This window comes from Quercus lobata, chromosome 1, assembly GCF_001633185.2.
Source record: "Quercus lobata isolate SW786 chromosome 1, ValleyOak3.0 Primary Assembly, whole genome shotgun sequence".
Classification (NCBI taxonomy): Eukaryota; Viridiplantae; Streptophyta; class Magnoliopsida; order Fagales; family Fagaceae; genus Quercus; species Quercus lobata.
The window spans coordinates 30,386,986-30,406,021 of record NC_044904.1 but is presented as its reverse complement, the minus strand read 5'-3'; the positions used below and the strand labels follow the sequence as shown (position 1 = coordinate 30,406,021).

General features: G+C 37.0%; 1 protein-coding gene across 1 annotated transcript; it reads right to left on the bottom strand.

Moving 5' to 3' along the window:
* Positions 1–14,144: 14,144 nt before the first annotated feature.
* Positions 14,145–18,008, bottom strand: LOC115986460 (60S ribosomal protein L7-2). The gene is made up of 7 exons (XM_031109490.1): positions 17,887–18,008; positions 16,051–16,232; positions 15,858–15,955; positions 15,714–15,771; positions 14,816–14,895; positions 14,615–14,717; positions 14,145–14,531 (listed from the first exon to the last, which is right to left on the bottom strand). Exons 2-7 carry the CDS (start codon positions 16,228–16,230, stop codon positions 14,316–14,318), a joined length of 735 nt encoding a protein of 244 aa, XP_030965350.1. The 5' UTR covers positions 16,231–16,232; positions 17,887–18,008; the 3' UTR covers positions 14,145–14,315.
* Positions 18,009–19,036: the final 1,028 nt, after the last annotated feature.

The following is a 19,036-nucleotide window of genomic DNA, read 5'->3' as shown; positions in this document are numbered from 1 at the left end:
TCTTTGCCATAGAATCCATCTCATCCCTCATGGCAACTATCCATTCATGTGAAGCAGGTGAAGCTAATGCTTCCTCATATGAAGCAGGCTCATCAAGGTCCAGTGAATCACATATAAAAGATTCCCCCTCAATCTCAAAATGACGACAGGGAATAGTTCCACGTTCACTTCTACGTACCTTGGATCCTTGTGTGTCACTATCTAGTGGTTTGCTCCCACTAGGAGCAAAATCACTTCCACTATCTTTGGCGATTTCAGGATGAAGTTGTGATTCTCCACCCTCGCCTAAAGATGGTATGACACCTTCAAGTTCTTGCAGCTTATAAAGCTGGAGATCTTGTTTTGCTTCACTGATGCTTGGAAAATCATCTTCAATGAAGTTGACATCACGAGACTCTATCTCAGTCATTCCACCATCAGAATGTTCACCATACATTACATACCCCTTTGAGCTTTTTGAATATCTTATAAAGATTTTCTTACTTGCTCTAGGGCCCAATTTCCCATACTTATGGGAAGTACTGTGAACAAAACCTGCACAACCCTAAGGCCGCAAATTCTCCAAATTGGGTTTTGCACCAGTCCATAACTCATATGGTGTTGTGGGAACTGACTTAGAAGGCACACGGTTAAGGATGTAGGCAGCAGTCATCAATGCATCCCCCCAAAACAAAATTGGAAGGTTGGCTTGCGCCATCATCGATCTAACCATCTCTAATAGAGTACGATTCCTTCTCTCTGCAACACCATTTTGTTGTGGAGTACCAGGAATCGTCAATTGCCAACGAATCCCTTTTTCCTCACACAGTTCCTGAAACTGTTTAGACAAATATTCACGACCCCTATCAGTTCGAAAAACCTTTAGGTTCCTTTCTTTCTGATTCTCAAACTCTGCCACAAAGCACTTAAAGCAATCTAATGCTTCAAAGCGATGAGAAATCAGATAGACATAACTGAAACGTGAATAGTCATCTATAAATGTGAGAAAATAAGAGACGCCATGGCGTGTCTTAACACTCATAGGTCCACATATGTCTGAATGGACTAATTCCAAAGGATGAGTTGCCCTTGGAGCCTTACCAAAAGGCTTCCTACAGACCTTTCCAGCTAGACAAGGTTCACACATAGGTAGGCTTACATTAGTGATAGACCCCAATAGGCCTTCTCTAGCTAGTCTAGCCAATCTATCTTTTCCTATGTGTCCAAGTCTAGCATGCCACATTACGGAATCAGAAATATCATCATTATGAGCAATGAAAGAAAAAGAGGAATGATCTAAATCTAACATAAAGAAATTATTAGATAAATAACCATGTCCATACAAGGTTTTATTTAAATGAAAATCCAACTGAAGACCATCAAAACGGAAACTAAATCCAAGTCTAAGCATAGTAAGTACTGAAAATAGATTACATTGGACACCAGGTGCATGAAGCACATCATGAAGAAGTAACGTACGTCCCAGACGCAATTTGAGTTGGTAGGTTCCAACTCCTATGACTTCTTCTTGAGCTCCGTTACCCAAAATAACGTACTGTGTGCCTGTTGGTATCCTTTTGTAATCCACACACCCAACTCTATCTCTGGCTATATGTTTGGTTGCTCCTGAATCTACAATCCACCCAGGAATAGTATGAGCAACAAAAACATGTGTACAAACATAAGTAATAGCAGAGTTGTTAAGAATGGATACCTTCTTCGACTCAGTGCACTCACGAGCGAAGTGACCCTTCTTACCACAGTTGTAGCACTTGATCTTTGCCTTGTCCTTCTTAGCACGCTTGCCCTTTTAGCGCTTTGCTATCTTTCCTTCTTTAGGCCCAAGGTTACCAACTCCTTTGGCATTCCTCCCTTGTCCTTTGCATTTAGGCCTGAATGCCTTCCGCTGCCCAGATTAGGCGACAAGGAGGGTGTTTTGGTGTGCCCCCATGCGCTCTGCCTCAAGCTCGAGATGACGAGAAATATCAGTAAAAGTCTTGATATTCTCACTATGTGTCAAAACAAGCTTCATTTGCCCCCAAGTAGGTTCAGGCAGTGAACGTATCACCACTGTGACCTATTGTTCATCAGAGAGATTATTACCAGCAGCCTTTAGATCATGGATCAATGCTGACATTGTCCTTAAATGTTCAGCTATGCTGTGTTTTGAATTCATAACATATTGCTCAAACTTCAAAGTAAGAGCTCGCAACCTAGTTGCTGAAGTCCCTCCAAAGGCAATCTTAAGCTGGTTCTACATCTCTTGGGCATTTGGGTAGTTCTCAAACTCCCCAATAAGATCATTGTGCATGCTACTCAGCATAGTGAAGCGTGCACAACGATCTTTCTTAACCCAAGACTCATAGGCCTCTAAGTCACGGCGATGTTGGGCAGTATTCCCATTTTCAGGTTGCATCATCACATTGGTTAGGGTTTCAAGGACCTCTTGTTCATTAAGCAGATATTGAATTTTTCTATGCCACATATCATAGTTGGTTCCATCTAGTTTCTCATCCTTAGTTAGATCAGCAACTACATTCTTAGTGGCCATGTTCACTACATTCATTACACAAGTTGACATTAGCACATACATTTTTAGATTTTATTTCCAAAAAATCCAACTAGACCATGATATTCCTTTCTACATAGTAAGATTAAAAATTTTGCTAAGCTCATAATCATCTCTCACTATGTAAATTGGAATAACACATCTAATTGATTTTTAAATAAAATTTTGTGAAGAATAAAGCATCACATCATACACATTAAATCATACATATAACATATGTCCATACATTTTTGTGCACAACACATTGTGCATGGACTCCACTATAAGCCCTATTGGTAATTTCATACAATATGCTAAGACAAAATTTGAAAATTATAGGTAACCGTGAAACACATCCCCTTACATGGCTTCCAAAATTAAATTACATAGCCTTAAAATTATATTGCCAAAAACAATGGCCCAAAAAATTGACAAAAAACATTGGCCCAAAAAAAAAATTACATATTCAAGTATCCTATTACAAAGATTCTATTTGTAATTTAAAAAAAAATTGGGGATACCACGTTACCAAATAATTTCAAAATTGTCTTATCCATCCATAATAACAATAAATAAAAATATACATGTTGCATAAATTACCAATACAATCTTTAACTATAGAGATGAGCCAAAGAGTTTCATAAACCCTTTGGATACATATTCATCACATAATGCATTCATATAATATCAATTCAATCAAATCACAATATGTTAAAAGACATCATAAATTAATTCAAAGATTAAAACACTGCATAATTATACAGAAAATTAGAAAACTAATTTCATAATTTTCTTATATTATCACAATTCTATTTTAACATCAAAGTTAAAAAAAAAATTGCCACTACAACTACACATATGTCACATTAGAAAAAATGTGGTCTAAACAAAATTAAGAATATATATAGTTTTACTATAAATTAAAAGCCCACTGTTTGTAAACAATATTACAAACCCACACAGTCACTTGCATGTGACTTATTACTTGCACAGTTTCCTTGTTGAAGGAAACAACAACAATATGTGATACACCAACGTGATATGCACATTATCTTTATCAAGGTGTAACTAATACAGTAGCGTGGGGCCCTTATATTTGTGTGTATCTGAAACAAGGATAGTGTTCTAGTATAACTAACACACTAACATCAACGTGGGGCTCCTTTTTTTTTTTTTTTTTGGTGAAAGCAACGTGGGGCTCTCTACATTACACAATTATTATATTAGATAACCACTCAAAAAATTAGTGGTTAGTGGAGCCCGCACGGTACACTATTATAAAACAATTTTCACTTTATTGTTCATCCTCTTCCACGTTAGACATCAAATTTTCAGATTTTATCAAATACAACCATAATCTTTAAAAGACCATAACTTTCTCATTTAAAGTCTAAATTAAGCATGTAAACTGTCGTTTTAAAGCCTATGGAATGTACTTTCAAATTATTAAAAAATATTTGACATTAAATAAGATTTAATGGGTCAAAATAAGCCCGTAAATTTCGGATTACATGTAAACAATAAAAAAATTACAGCTTTTTATTTCTCTCTCTACATGCCATAACATGCCTAAAAAAAATTACAGATCTGAAAAAGTTAAAAATTACTTAAACTTTTAATTTTAGCATGCATATGGGATTATATATTTAAGAGATCATGGCATCATTCAAGAGTGAAAACAAGCATAAAACGGCTCTGATACCAATGTTGAATAAATATATACTTTACTAGAGGTCATGTAGACACATACCTTTGGTGGAGCAGATCACCAAATTGCCGGATCTTTCACTTTGCTTGCTTTACGAACTCCTCACGATCTCCTTTGTGGAACACCTCCAAGTCGCAGGAAAGGCTACTAGAGTCTCTCCTAATTTCCACGCTCCAAATTCTAGGGAACAGTAGATGATGTCCCAGAGAGACGGCTTATTTTGAGAGAACACTCAAAACTATACGTATGTTCACTCACTGTGTCTAACCACTATCTGACTAATGTAGGAGTATTTAAATACTAGTAGAGATTCACTTACTATCAGATATATGTGATCCCTAAAAGATCTCATCTTTTAAATTTAAATGACTCCACTACTGATATTGATAACTCATATCAATATCTGTTAAGTTCAAATTTAAACTTACTTATCAGATAACCCATGTGGACGATCCATGGGCCATGGTTTATGGGTTGGACCAAAACCAGCCCAATTTCTAACAGGAAGGATCGCTGGCTACCATGCCCATCACATACAAGGTGCAAACCCCACCTAACCCTTCCTGAAAATGCCACAGTAAACCTCCTGATTGACCAAAATACTGGTTGCCGGAAACACGAAAGTATTGATGCTGTGTTTACACCAAATGAGGCTCAAATTATTAAATCCATCCCTAAGTCGCAAAAATCATAAAGACATATTGATATGGAATGGGACAACTCGTGGAATTTTCACTATTAGAAGTGCTTACCACATGTTGAGAGCAACTGAAACTTGTAACACAACAGGGGAATGTTCAAATCCAAATAACAGTCAATTTCTGACGGCTAATGAAACTTCCATCACGGATCAAAATTCTAATAAGGAAAGCTTGCTGCAACGAATTGCCAAATAGACAAAATCTTTACAAAAGGAAAATGTCTATCACTTAACATGTCCTCTGTGTCAAGAGGAGGCTGAATCTGTAGACCATGTGATGTACTCCTGCGAAGTAGCCCAAGCTGTATGGAAGATGACTCCAGGGGCCTCTGGAAGTGAGTATGTAGGTATTAAAAAAGTTATTTGTTAGAAATACTGAATAAATTTATTGTATTTCTCAAAATAATAGAATATACATGAGACCTTTATATAAGAGATATATGTGTGCAGTATAAGTAAGTGTGTAGTACAAGAATGTGTGCTATACAAGTAATCTAATTGGGCCTAAAGTCCACAATACTATATACGTTAACAGCCCCCTCTCAAACTCAAGGTGGATGTGAGATTAGCTTGAGGTTGTCAACCAAATCACGAAGGCGTCCCTTAAGATGCGACTTGGTGAAGATATCTGCAAGTTGATTTTTAGAGGAGACTGAGATCAGCTTGAGAGTACAATGAACAAGATGATAATGAATAAAATGACAATCGATCTCGATATGTTTAGTACATTTATGGAAGACATCATTGTGAGTAATATGAATGACACTCTGATTGTCACAATAAAGAGGAGTAGCAGAAGATGTGAACACACCTAAGTCTTTGAGAAGTCATCATAGCCAAAAGAGCTCATATGTGGTATTAGCAAGAGCACGATATTCTGCTTCAGTACTAGAGTGGGCCACATGCGTTTGTTTCTTGTTTTTCCAAGAAATTAGAGAAGAACTAAGAAGAAAGCAATATCTCCTACCTAATCAGCATCAAAAAATGCACAGAGAACAAGAGAAGATTGAGTAGAGCAGAAAAGACCATGGAAGAGAGTGTCCTTTAGGTATCGATGAATGCGCAGAACAGTAGTATAGTGAGTCGATTGTGGGGCAGACAAATACTAGCTTACCTAGTGAACAACATAGGAAATGTCTGGACGAGTGATAGTGAGATAAACTAGGATGCCAACCAAGTGTCTGTAAAGAGAGGGATTTGACAATGGTTTCCTTCCTCAGGAAGTCAGATGCACATTAAACTCAACTGGAGTGTCAACAGTCTTGCTATCAGTAAGTCCAGCTTAAGTAATTAGAGACATACTTGGCTTGAGTAATATAAAGTCCATCTGTAGAATGAGTGATTTCAAGACTCAAGAAGTAGTTGAGATGTCCAAGATTTTTCATCTCAAACTACTGACTAAGAAAATCTTTAAGTTCTTGAATGGCACTGAGGTCATCACCAGTTATGATCATATCATCTACATACAGGAGAAGTAAAATAGTGCCTTTGTCAATGCGACGAAGCAAAATCATAATGACTGGTCATGTAACTCAAGCGAGAAATGGTAGAACTGAATTTGGCAAATCAAGCTCGTGGAGCTTGTTTAAGGCCATAAAGTGCACGTCGAAGGTGACAAACCTTATTTGATTCAACAGAGAGACTAGAAGGAGGTTGCATATAAACTTCTTCACTTAAATCCCCATTAAGAAATGCAGGAATGAATCTTACCCAAGTTGAATGATGAGATGGAATGTTTTATGCAAGATCTTTAGGCGAAGCAGGAGCAGGGGACCCAAGCTTAAGGTTGGGTAGCTCGTCTTCAACCTATTCATCGTCCACCTATTCATTAAAGGGTGAACTAGGAAAGAGATCAGGGATTTCTGGTGGTTGGACAGAGAAGTCTACAGGAGAATCAGGAGCAGCTATAGGAGGATTAGAAGCAGCTACAGAAGGAATATGTGCTTCATCTGGAAAAAGATATAAGACAAAGGAGGAAAATAGGGAGGCACGGAAATGAGAGAGCTCAACAAAGGAGTGATGTTCTCAAAAGACAACATTGCGGGAGATACAAAGATAGTGAAAGACAGGATCATAACACCGATACCCTTTTTGAGTTTCAATATAGCCAAGACAACAACAAAGTCTTAACCGAAACTTAAGTTTGTTATGCTCATGTGGTTGAAGAAGAATGAAACAAGCAAAGCCGAAGAAGCAAAGGTGGTGATAGTCTGGAGGTGTTAGTCTGGAGGTGTCCCAAAAAGGTTCTCGTATGGAGTTTGATTTTGGATAACAGGACTTGGAATGCGATTAATAGCATGAACAGCATGAAGAGTAGCTTTGCCCCAAAAAGGAGCAGGAGCTTTGGCAGAGAGAAGGAGAGCATGAACAGTGTCAAGAATATGACGAAATTTTTTGTTCAATTCTACCATTTTGCTGAGAGGTACCTGGACAAATTAGTTGATGAATAGTACCATAGGAATGCCAAAACAGCTTGGAAAGCATATTGAGTGTATTCAAGAGCATTATCAGATTGAAAATTTTTGATGCATTTGGAAAATTGAGTTTCAACCATTTTTGCAAAATTAGAATATACTTGTAATAATTCAGAACGATATTTCATATTAAAAATCCAGCTATAGCGAGAGTAATCATCAACAAAGATAACAAAATATCGAGACCCACCAATACTAGAGACAGAGGAAGACCCCCAAACATCAGAATGAATAAGGTCAAAGATATTAGTGGATATTGATTCACTAGTATTGAAAGGCAAAATTGGTTGTTTTCCTAACTGACATGAAACACAATCAAAAATTTTTGTAGACACTAAACCTAACAAGCCTCTAGAAGTCAATTGTTGTACCTAAGAGGAAGATGCGTGACCAAGTCGAGCATGCCAAAGTGCAACAGAAGGAATCAAAGAAACTGTAGTAGTTGCAGCAATAAAAACAGGAGCAACAAGTAGAAGACGAAGGTTGTCCAAGGGAAACATACGCCCAACTCTAAGACTGGTCCCAAGCTCCTGTCCTGTCCTTGGATCTTGTACAATACACCCAGAATAATAAAAGATAATGCGATAACCCAACTTAGCTAATTGTCCCACAGAAAATAAATTGTAAGAAAGGTCAAGAACATTAAAGACCCCGGGAACTGAGAGGTTGGAGGTCGAAACAGAACCTATATTATGACCAGACATTGTGGAACCATTTGTTGTGCGAATATTGAGAGGGTGTGATGCATATTTAAATTCAAAAAATAAGGACGAGTGAGGTGCCATGTGATTGCAACAAGCAGAATCCATAAGCCAAAAGGAAGGAGACATTCTAGATAGAGCTGAGAGAGAAGAGAAATAAGATGCATTACCAACCATACGAATGACATTAGCGATGATGTTTTTAAGGTCATTTGTGAACATGGTGAAAGTGCGTCCTGAAGACTTAAACTGTGCAGAGACAAGAGCCATTGGTTGGACACACTTAGTGTTAGCAATAACAGCAGCAGAAATTGAAACAACTGATTTGTTGCAATTATAGCAAGTCTCAATACTGTGGCCAAAATGTTTGCAAAAATTGCAAAAACATTTGCTAGATTGTTAGCAACGATTATTGCAACAAGAAGAAGACATATCCTTATTCTTCATTTAGAAGCAAAAAATGCAAAAATGGATTGTAAAAATGAAATCTATGCGAAAAACTGGGTAAGGAGCACCTAGACTGCAAAAAGTCAACTTTAGCAAAAAGTCAACAGTCAACGCAGGTCAAAGGTAAAGTTAACGCTGGTAGGTCAAAGATGACGTAAGCAGCTTACCTGTGGATGATGTAAGTCGTTGACTTCAGGATGACGTAAGCGATGATGTGGCAGTGATGATGTCATTTAGCGCTGATGTGGCGTATATGACGTTAGTAGATCTAGATCAGGCGTGTGGCAGCGCGTGAGTGACGATGCGTGGAGTCGCATGGTTTGTCTCACCGAAACTTTGAGCAATGCGTGAGAGCATGTGGAGGCTCAGATTTGGAAGTTTCTGGCGAAGTTGAGTAGATCGGTTGACGGTCTACATGATGCTATATCTTGTGTTGTAATTGGAGGTCAGAGGTGACAGATCCGACAATGGCAGTGGTCTTGGCGGCGGAGAAGGAGCTTCTAGTGGCGGAGATTTAACCGTGAGGACCTCTGACAGCAGCGGAGCAGTCGAGAGAGGGCACTGAAAGGGCTTACTGAAATCAGAAGTTAAGGTAGCGGAAAATACCGACAAAGATAAGACTACAAGACATAAGAAAATTAGAGCAATGGCTCTAATACCATGTTAGAAATACTGAATAAGTGTATTGTATTTCTCAAAATAATAGAATATACATGAGTACCTTTATACATGAGGCATATGTGTACAGTACAAGTAAGAGTGTAGTACAAGAATGTGTGCTATACAAGTAATCTAGTTGGGCCTAAAACCCACAACACTATATACATTAATGTAGGGACAAAGACCCAAAATCATGCAATGGGTCTTGGGCCCCATATGGGAAGATCAACCACGTTCGACGAGAAGACGTGGGTGCCAAAAGGGCTCCTAGCCCAGTTCTCATGGGCCTAAAGACATTTAAAGGGCAGTTCGAGGAGAAATGTCTCCTCGGACGTGACGCATATGGCTTAAACATGTACTCTGCCTACTAAAAGGACCCACTCCAAAGAACATTAGTAACAAGGACGAGTCCCACGGACCCGTGGCAAAGAAGGAAACGTAAGATGTCCAAGGAGAGGCTGCAGCTGCCACATTAAATGCGTTAAAGCTACCTTTTTGGTCTCATTAATGTGGAGAAGACCTGTGAACAGTGCTGCCTTGGCTACCACAACTCACAGAAAGATGAAGGGGGTGTCCGATGGGACAAACATTCAAGTGAGAGTTCGGATAATCAACAAGTGTAGGGCCATGATGGCTTCAAGGAGACTATATATGGAAGGGAGTCCTCATGAAGAAAGGGGACAGAAAAATAACTGAAGACTGAGAGCTAGAACCAGCAAATATCCATCTCATCTCCTCGAACTGAGAATATATGGACATTAATAGAAATTACTTGTGTCCAACTGTTGTGTAGCCCAACCTTAGCCACTGTCCACTTCGCTAAGACCCAGTTCTGTAGCCCACTCTCTACAAATTCATTGTTTCTGGGCCCCTTGGACCAAGACCCCATTCTTGTTGGGTTTGGGCCCCAAATTGAGACCTTACAATTAACATTACTGATTTTGTGGCTTTGGTTTTGAGTAGATTAAAAAAGTCTATTGTCCAGTTGATCTTCACCACAGCATGGATGATATGGAATGCTCAGAATGAACTAGCGTGGGACCAGAACGAACTAGCGTGGGACCAAAAGCATAGTTCTCCAACGCAAATCACCCAAAGAGCAGCAGCATATACTATAGACTTCCTAGATTATCTGGACTTAAGGAGAGCTGTACCACATGCTCAAAGTAATAAATAGGAACCCCCTCCATCCCATCTATACAAGATTAACATTGCCATTGAAAAAAAGAAGAATGAGCCAACTGGATGCATGGGCATTATAATAAGAGATGGTGAAGGTGAGACTATTGGGGTTGCTGTAAAATTCCAGAATTATGGAGACAAAGTGCAACTCATGACTGAAGCTGCCCTACTTGCTCTATCTTTTGCTGCTGACTTGAGTTTGTATGATATCATGATTGAAGGTGATTGCGCAGATCTATTCCTAGCTCTACAAAATCCAGAGAAATGTCTTGCCCCTTTTGGAACATTGGTTGAAGACATCCAGTGGAGAGCATCGCACTTCAGAAAAGTCGTTTTTAGTTTTACAAATTCTTTATATAATCAAGTAGCTCATGTAATAGCAAAGGAAGCTCTCAAGAGAAATTCTATAGGAATTAGGGTGGAGGAATGCCCCCCTTTTCTTCTTAATTCTATACAGATAGATAATATATGGGAACGTAGTTGTGATTTTTTGATGGTAGGCTAGGTAGATATTGTAACTGCTCTAGAACATGTCGTATGCAAGAGATTTGATATTGTTTCAGAAGCCTTTCAATTGGAGATGTCTCCATCTTGTACTGAGCAAGTTTGCTCCTAGTGTATAGTTTGCTTTGTTTTGAATAAAAATTTCTGCCGTTCAATCTCAAAAAATGAAGGAACATTTAGTAAAAGGACAGGACCACTGCCTGAAAAATCCAAATTAAAGATAACCGCATCTTCTAACACGTTGCCAATCTATACAAGTTATTTCTACAAAAAGAATTCACTTCGAAAGCATTTAATCTATTATCAAGTGCCACTATCTAAATAAATTTCTTATTGAAGTATTAAGTTTTGAACACTTGTAACAGATCAAATTGGTATAAGAAGTTGATCTGTCACATTTGAAGGAAAAAATAAAATAAAATTTGGAAAGTAAAAAAGAAAAAGAAATCATATTTTGCTATTGATTTTCTACACCCATTATGGGGGTAATTGATAAGTTCCCTATGGCTATGCAGTTGTGGCACTATGTTTAGTCCAGAGTGTTCCCAGGAATACCCTTACCTGAAAAAAATATATAAATATATATATATATATATATATATATTTATAATAATTAATTTTTTTTATTCGTTTACCCTTAAAAAAAGAGCAGGAATACCCTCAACCAAAATTAGGAACACCCTCAAATAAAAAAAATAAAAAAAGCCCAAAAAAATTTGTAACAGAGCAAGCTCACCAGGGAAAAAAAGCCCAACATCAATCCTAAACAACAAATTACAAACCCAATCTAAAGAAAAAAAACAAGGTAAAGCAAACTCAACATGGTCGCAAACCCACAGATTCTCAAAAAAAAAAAAAAAAAAAAAAACCAAAACCCAATATACGCAATTACAACCTAACCCAAAGAAACCAAAGCAACAAATTCATCAAGTAAAGCAAAACCAGAACAAAGCACATCAATGACAACAACCAATAGACAGCACCTCTGCCTCGAGCAACGCTGCAACAGAGCACATTGGTCATCACATCGGGCCTCAAACTCGAGCTCCAAAACTAGAACACATCGTGCATCGGAGATCAAAGATCGGTCAGATCGGATCAGAGACCCATCTTCCTCGCCTCGATGTGCTGCTCGATGGCGCCGCCCCTCAGCCTCAGGCCTCCTTACTCCCTCAACCTCAAGGTATTTTATCTTTTTCTCTCTTTAGTCTCTTACATATATGGGTTAATGGGTATGAGTTTCTCTTTTAGACTCTCTGTCTCTCTCTCTCTTTATCTGAAGACTGAAAGCAAATGAGAGTCTCTCTCTCTCTCTTTGAGACTTTATCCAATTGCTTAGCTTTACCTTATTGCTTTATTAATATTTGCCCCTGTTTTTGACTTTATCCGTTGGTGTTAGTGTTGGTGAGATACAATTAATTGTCTTCTAGTATATTGTGATTTGTAATTGTGAATTTTTCTAATTGGCTCTTGTGATTGAGGGCCATGGGGCTTATCTGTTGAGTGGGGGTGGATGGGGGCATGGGGCCGAGGTGGGATATTTGAATTGGGAGAAGTAAATGCACATGGGGTGTACAACTAATAAACAATAATTAATAATTTAATTAACCAATACATTATAAAAGACAAACAAATTAAATTATGTTAGGCTAAACAAAAATTAATAATTTTATAATTAATGAAACAACAATATAACAACTTATAGCTTATAAAAGACAAACAAATTAATGAAACAACTAAACAATAATAATTAATAATTTTATTAATATTTCAAATGAACTTATAGTTTATTATTTATTCTTTTACTAGAATTATGGACAAATATTTGATAAAAAAAAACCATGTAGAAAGCAATTGTAAACTTTATATATTTACGTGTTTTTTTATTATTATTGTTGTTGTTGTTGTCGTCGTCGTCTTCAATATACAAATTTTTCTTTTTATTAGATTATGTAATTTATATTTGTTAAAGAACATCCTGAAAAAAATTCTTGGAGCCGCCACGGTGTCTATTAGAACTAAGATGCTGACATTTTGGTATACTTTTGAATCCAAAGGAAAAAAAAAAAAATCATTGAAATTTGCTCGGTCATAGCAGTCCCCATAAGACTACTTTCCTATTCTGTTCAATACAATTACGCGTTCCCATCAAAGGGTTTTGCATAAGAAATACAGTGAGTAAAATATAATATTATACAACCCACTGTATTATGCAAAACCAGCACCTAAACTTTTTGAAATCCTACAAAATTGCCTCTGAAAATCTACCTTTGTCTACACAACCTTTTCCCACTTTTCTTAAATGGCTTTCTTACATCCCCTCCTTTTCTGGTATTCCATTGAAATTTGCTCAAGATGTTAACCATCTATGATGGCTTCCATCTCTACCTAGATGGAATAAAATCCACCCCAATGGTCAAAAACCAACTTCAAACCAACAAGTATGCTTCCACCCACTCCCTTTAAAATTCAAAACAACTTCTACTTCTAGTTTAACCCCATCTCTTTCATTTTCCACAAACATTGTATTTGCAATAGTTTCTCAAATACCAAATTTGGGGGGTCATGGCCTTACCTTCACCGTCACTCCCTCTTGGGACTTCACCCACGCTGTAGCAAGTCAGTTTCTGGGACTCTTCAATTCCAAAGATGATGGCCTTCCAGCAAACCACATATTAGCCATAGAGCTTGATACTCTTCTGAATCCTGAGTTACTAGATATAAATAAAAACTATGTGGGAATTGACGTGAACAGCATGATATCAGTTGAATCAGCTCCTGCATTATACATTCCTAATAAAAAAGGTTTTTTTTTTTTTTTTTTTTTGAGGGGAAAGCTTGGACCTCTTAAGTGGCAACCCAATGCACCATTGGATAGACTATGATGAAGCAGAAAAGATATAACACATATAATAAATGCTTCTTATGGCCAACCATTCACTGTCTTTCTTCTCATACATACTCTTTATTAATTTCGCTCCTTCTCGCACACTCTTTTATTAATTTTGAAATTTAGAAAAAGTAGCCAAATATCATATAAAATTGATGGATGGAAAACTAATACTTTTTTTTCAAGAAATTAATAGACGTTATATTTGGTTGTCTTTTGGAGAACCATTCGGACATTGTTAATAATAAATTTAATTGGCCAATCAGACAGAACATTTGAATGTCACAGCTCCCACAACCAGTCCTTTTTTTCTCCCTCTTAAAAAAAATTTTAATTTAACAACCCAATCTGTTAAAATAAAAACAAAGGTAGACACCATTAACTAGTTCTGATATTTTAAAAAAATATATATGAAATTGTCTAAGTTCAGACAGGAAAATTGGTGTTCAGATTACTTCCAAAAGCCAGTAACAAAAATAAAAATAAAAACCTCACTCCCCACTAACAAAATAGTGCAGTAGTCTAATTCATTCTCCTGATTAGCTCATTGATGAAATTCTCGCGATTTCCGGCATCACCTCCCTCAACATAGTGGTTCCTCTTCTTCTTTAGACCACCCAAGGGTGCCTTCAGCTTAAATGGCCACAGGAAGTTGTTTGCCTGCTTGAAGTGAGGTCCAACTGTCAATATCTCATGGATGAGATCTTCCGTGCAGATAATGCCATACTTACCCAGAGCCTGTGACAACATCATAGCGTATAAGCAACAAGTTAAAGCAAACACTTCCCTTTATAAAACAGCAGTTGCTTGGAATTACAAACCTGTTCAACGATGGCATTATCAGTCAAAGCAGTTCTCTGCTGGTTCAACTTTCCATATCCTCTCTTATAGATCAGTTCCCTCACACTCTTCAAGTTGGGATATCTATAAAAATGCACATCCAGTTAATGAGAGATGATGTAAATTTTGAACCACACGTTTATGCAAGGAAAATGACCAGAGGAAGAGAGGAAAATACGCACCCATAAGTCACATAAGGCTCAACCCTCTGGAGCATATTCACTGTAGCCTTGTTCACTTTCAAAAATACACCATTGAAGATCTGTTTTAAAGAAAATTAAAAAAGAAAGATGAACGAAATTAGCAGTCTTGTTTAAGAAATACGTTTAATCAACAAGGCATTTTGTTAAACAACATAGACAAAAATACATCAAGCAAATAGAACTTGAAGACATAACCATCATGATTAAATAGCACTCAAGCAGACTAGGAAATAGTAATCATGTTTGCCATAATTGATAACACTGGTTAAATAATTTTACTAATTTCCCTAGTCATTTAATTTCATCATTTCAGTCAAACGTATTAAAATATTGAAAGATCATCATATACTTCTGGTCCTAGATTACTAATCAGCCAATCACTGTATTCTGAAGATGTGTTATCAATAATACCAAACAGATTCCATTTTTAAGTCCACAGTCACCAAGTCCCAGCTTTCAGAATAAAAGAATCAGGCATAGTTTCAGATAAGCTTATCATAATCCTCTCAACAAAGGGCTTCAAGGTTTCAAACTATTCAACAGTAACCCTACTACAAATAGTGCCTACTTAATGCTTATATAAAGATCTAAAAGGTGAAAATAAAAGAGGTGCTTACACCCAAACACCTTGACACTAGATGTTTGAGCTTTTTGCCTCAAAGATTTCTAGCTATGACTCAAGCAGCTTAAACTTAAATAGCTTAAAAAACAAGAGTACTTTTACTAAAACTACCCAGTACAATAAGCATATAGTCTGAACCTCCTTAGACTTCAAAAGGATATATTTACCGTCATGACCAAGACAAAAACATAAATAGAAACTACAATAACCAGATACCAATTTATAATACAATAAGGAACGAGTTTCATGTAATACCTGTCTCAAACGCAAGAGCTGCAAGATCTTTCTTGTCTTTGGGTGCATGGCATTGATACTGTAAGTTCCAAATTCAAAAATATAAGAACCTGGTGATCTACCATAAAGATTCATGTAACGGAATAATCAAACAGGAAAACTTACCCACGAATGCGAATGATAAACAGGAGCTTCGCCTCCGGGTCAACATAAAACCCACCTTTCAACTTTGCCTCACGCTTCAACCTAATCAGCTCCTTCTCCTGAATAGCTCAAATAGATAATCAATTATTAAGGAATCATCAAAACATAATACTCCAGTATGCACTAACAATTAGTACAGATGACTAATACATACCTGCTCTTCATACTCCTTTGAGTACAGCTTGGCCCTATTGAAAATCAACTTCCGGTTTTCTGCATTTTTCTTTTTTGTAGCCTCAAGATCTTGCTTCTTTGCCAATGCCCATTCTTCTTCCCTCTTCCTCTTCTTCAACACTGACTCTGGAATCACTGTCTTGACTGCCTCTTCACCCATCTCTGCAGAAATAAAGATTAATCAAGAAATAAACTATACAAGTTCTAAGAAAATATCAAAGATTATTTCAGCACATTATATTTTGAACATCAATTAGAAGTCTACTACATAATATATGATCATTATCACTTCCAAGCATATATTTAATAAGATATCCTGTGTCATTGCTTCCAAAATTAGACTGCAAAAACAACCACTACTTCAGACAAATAAAAATTCAAACCATAAATCCTTTCACTACACTTAGCGCTATTCTTCTCAATTGGTACTATAGTAATAGGTTTAACAGGAATTAGAGGATCCAATTTGATCGATGGTTTATTTGGGAACTGTGCATCATAGAGATAATTGACACAGTCAAACTGATAATTATTTCCGGTTTTTGATACCACAAAACACAATAATTATGTGAAGTTCGATCATTATCTCCTTTGAATAATCAACAATTAAATGGTAAAAAGAATAAACAACAATAAGACTCATTCTTCATTCACCATGGGCAAGAAAAGACAAGAAAAAAGATTATTGAATAGCCTTATTATAATTTTCAATAGAGAAATGACAGTATTAATGAATAAACGCAAATTAAACAACCAAATTGAACCCAATACAAAATATGATAAGCATTCACAGATAAATTATAGACTAAAAAATGAATTTATTTAAACCACCACCAGATATCAGCTTCACCACTATGGATTAGCTTCATACTAATACTTTGCCATGAACACATAAATATCTGGAATGAAATAATACTACCAATTCACAATTCCTGAATTTTACCAGCAACCAAACTAGGTTCAAATTATAATTTTTCAAGGTATGGGTCTAATCCTAGCACATTTAATTAGCTTAATCAAATATTATTTCTGTTGCCAATGAGATAAAACCCCCACAAATATAATGGTTACAAAAGATAAAGTTATTCAAAACTCAGGTTTCACTTAGCCCTCCTAATAGGATTATAGGAATCTATTATTCCTAACAAAGAATTATGCAAAATAAAAAGGCCAAATAATATAAAGAAGATAGATAAGTACAAGACCAAAGTTTATTCAATGCGATAATTCAACAAACTAAACAAAATTTTCAATTTCCATGCTTTACCATTATTTTCCCAACTCCCAAATGTAAAACAAAACTTGAAACATAATGTGGATACTTAGCTCTCCTAGAAAGCAAATGGGGAAACAGTCATCGAAAAATCAACTCTATAATAGGAATCTATTATTCCCAACAAAGAACTATGCAAAAAAAAGGCCAAACAAAATAAAGAACATAAATAAGTACAACGCTATCGTTTATTCTATGTGATATTTCAACAAACTAAATAAAAATATTAATCAAGAAATAAACTACACAAGTTCTAAGCAAAAATCAAATGTAGGAATAGCTTAATACAACTACAAACTCCGCAAAATCTTAACTTTCCACGCTATTAGCACCCAACCAGGAAATAAAATCAAAACCCAAGTAGCATACAACAAAATGTGAACACCCACAAAGCTTAAAACATTCACAAACCCTGGATTCATAGAAACCACAAGCTAATTTAACAGATCGAGAACAAAATGAAACATTACTTAGATTGAGAAAGAAATGAAAGGATTCGGATTAGGATTTGAGCTGAAATCAAATATCTGAAAGGGAGCTCACCGAAGTTTGGTCTTCTGATGTGTGCGTAGAAAGAGGCACTGAGAATTTAGGGTTTTCACTCGGCCGTGATAAAAAGAAGGCGAAGAGGGAAGCTAGGGTTTTGTAGTAGGGTTGATGCGTGGGCTTGGGATGTTTTGTTTGGGTTATGGGCTTGTGCAGCTCATTGCCCAATAGACCCGTTTTGCTTGTGGAAAATTGATACTTGGGCTTTGGTCTTTTTTATATTTGTTAGTCTATTTCGTCCATAGCTCTATGGTCAGTGTACAAGGCCCACTTCATGTGGGAAATAGTTGCATGGCCTTTGGTCTTTTAGGGCCCGTTTGATAAAAGAGTTTGAGTGATGCTATTTGTATTTTTTTGGAATACGTATGATTGAAAAAGTGTGTGAAAATACGTGTGTGGGACCAGAGAATTTGTGACCCCGGCCCACTTTACTTTAGGGCCCAAGGCCTGAGCTGAAGAGGGATATTGCCGAGGACATACAGTGAAGGTCCAAATGGCCTAGAGATATAGCCGAGGATGATTCTATACTCGGCATCCCAACGCGCTCCTAAAAGAAAGTGCAAGTACGATATAGGAATAGTTTAAGGGAAAGTTAAACACCTCCACATTGATGGAGAAAAGACCCCTGGATAATATGGCGACAAAGGACAAAGGAAATGCTGCCTTTATTGCAATTAAATACTCTGCGCCTGACAGGGTAATGCTTTTCAGTTTTTACAACCACTCTCAACCACTTTGGGTATGGGCTGATGGGACAAGTATCAACCTTGGAAAGCTGAACCTACACGTGGGTGTTGGAGGAAGGGTAAAGTCTAGTATAAAAAGGAAAGAGAAGCAATTTATGAAGTGGGGGACACATTGTCTCCCAAGCCATAGAATCCTAAAAAAGGGAGAACAATAAGAACATGAAGTTCCTCGGACAAGATCTAAGGACCGGAGCCGCTCAGGCTGTGCCAGGGGGAAAAGTCTTATTAGATACACTAAGTTCACCCTCATGCAAACTACTATGAGCACCATGACCACCCACCGTCTGGTGACCAAGGCCTAACCTTTCAGCCCACGCTCTACAAATTATATTGTTTGAGCCTTTACGTACGAACCCAATACCATTTTGGAGTTGTTCCAAATTGAGTCCTTACAACATGTA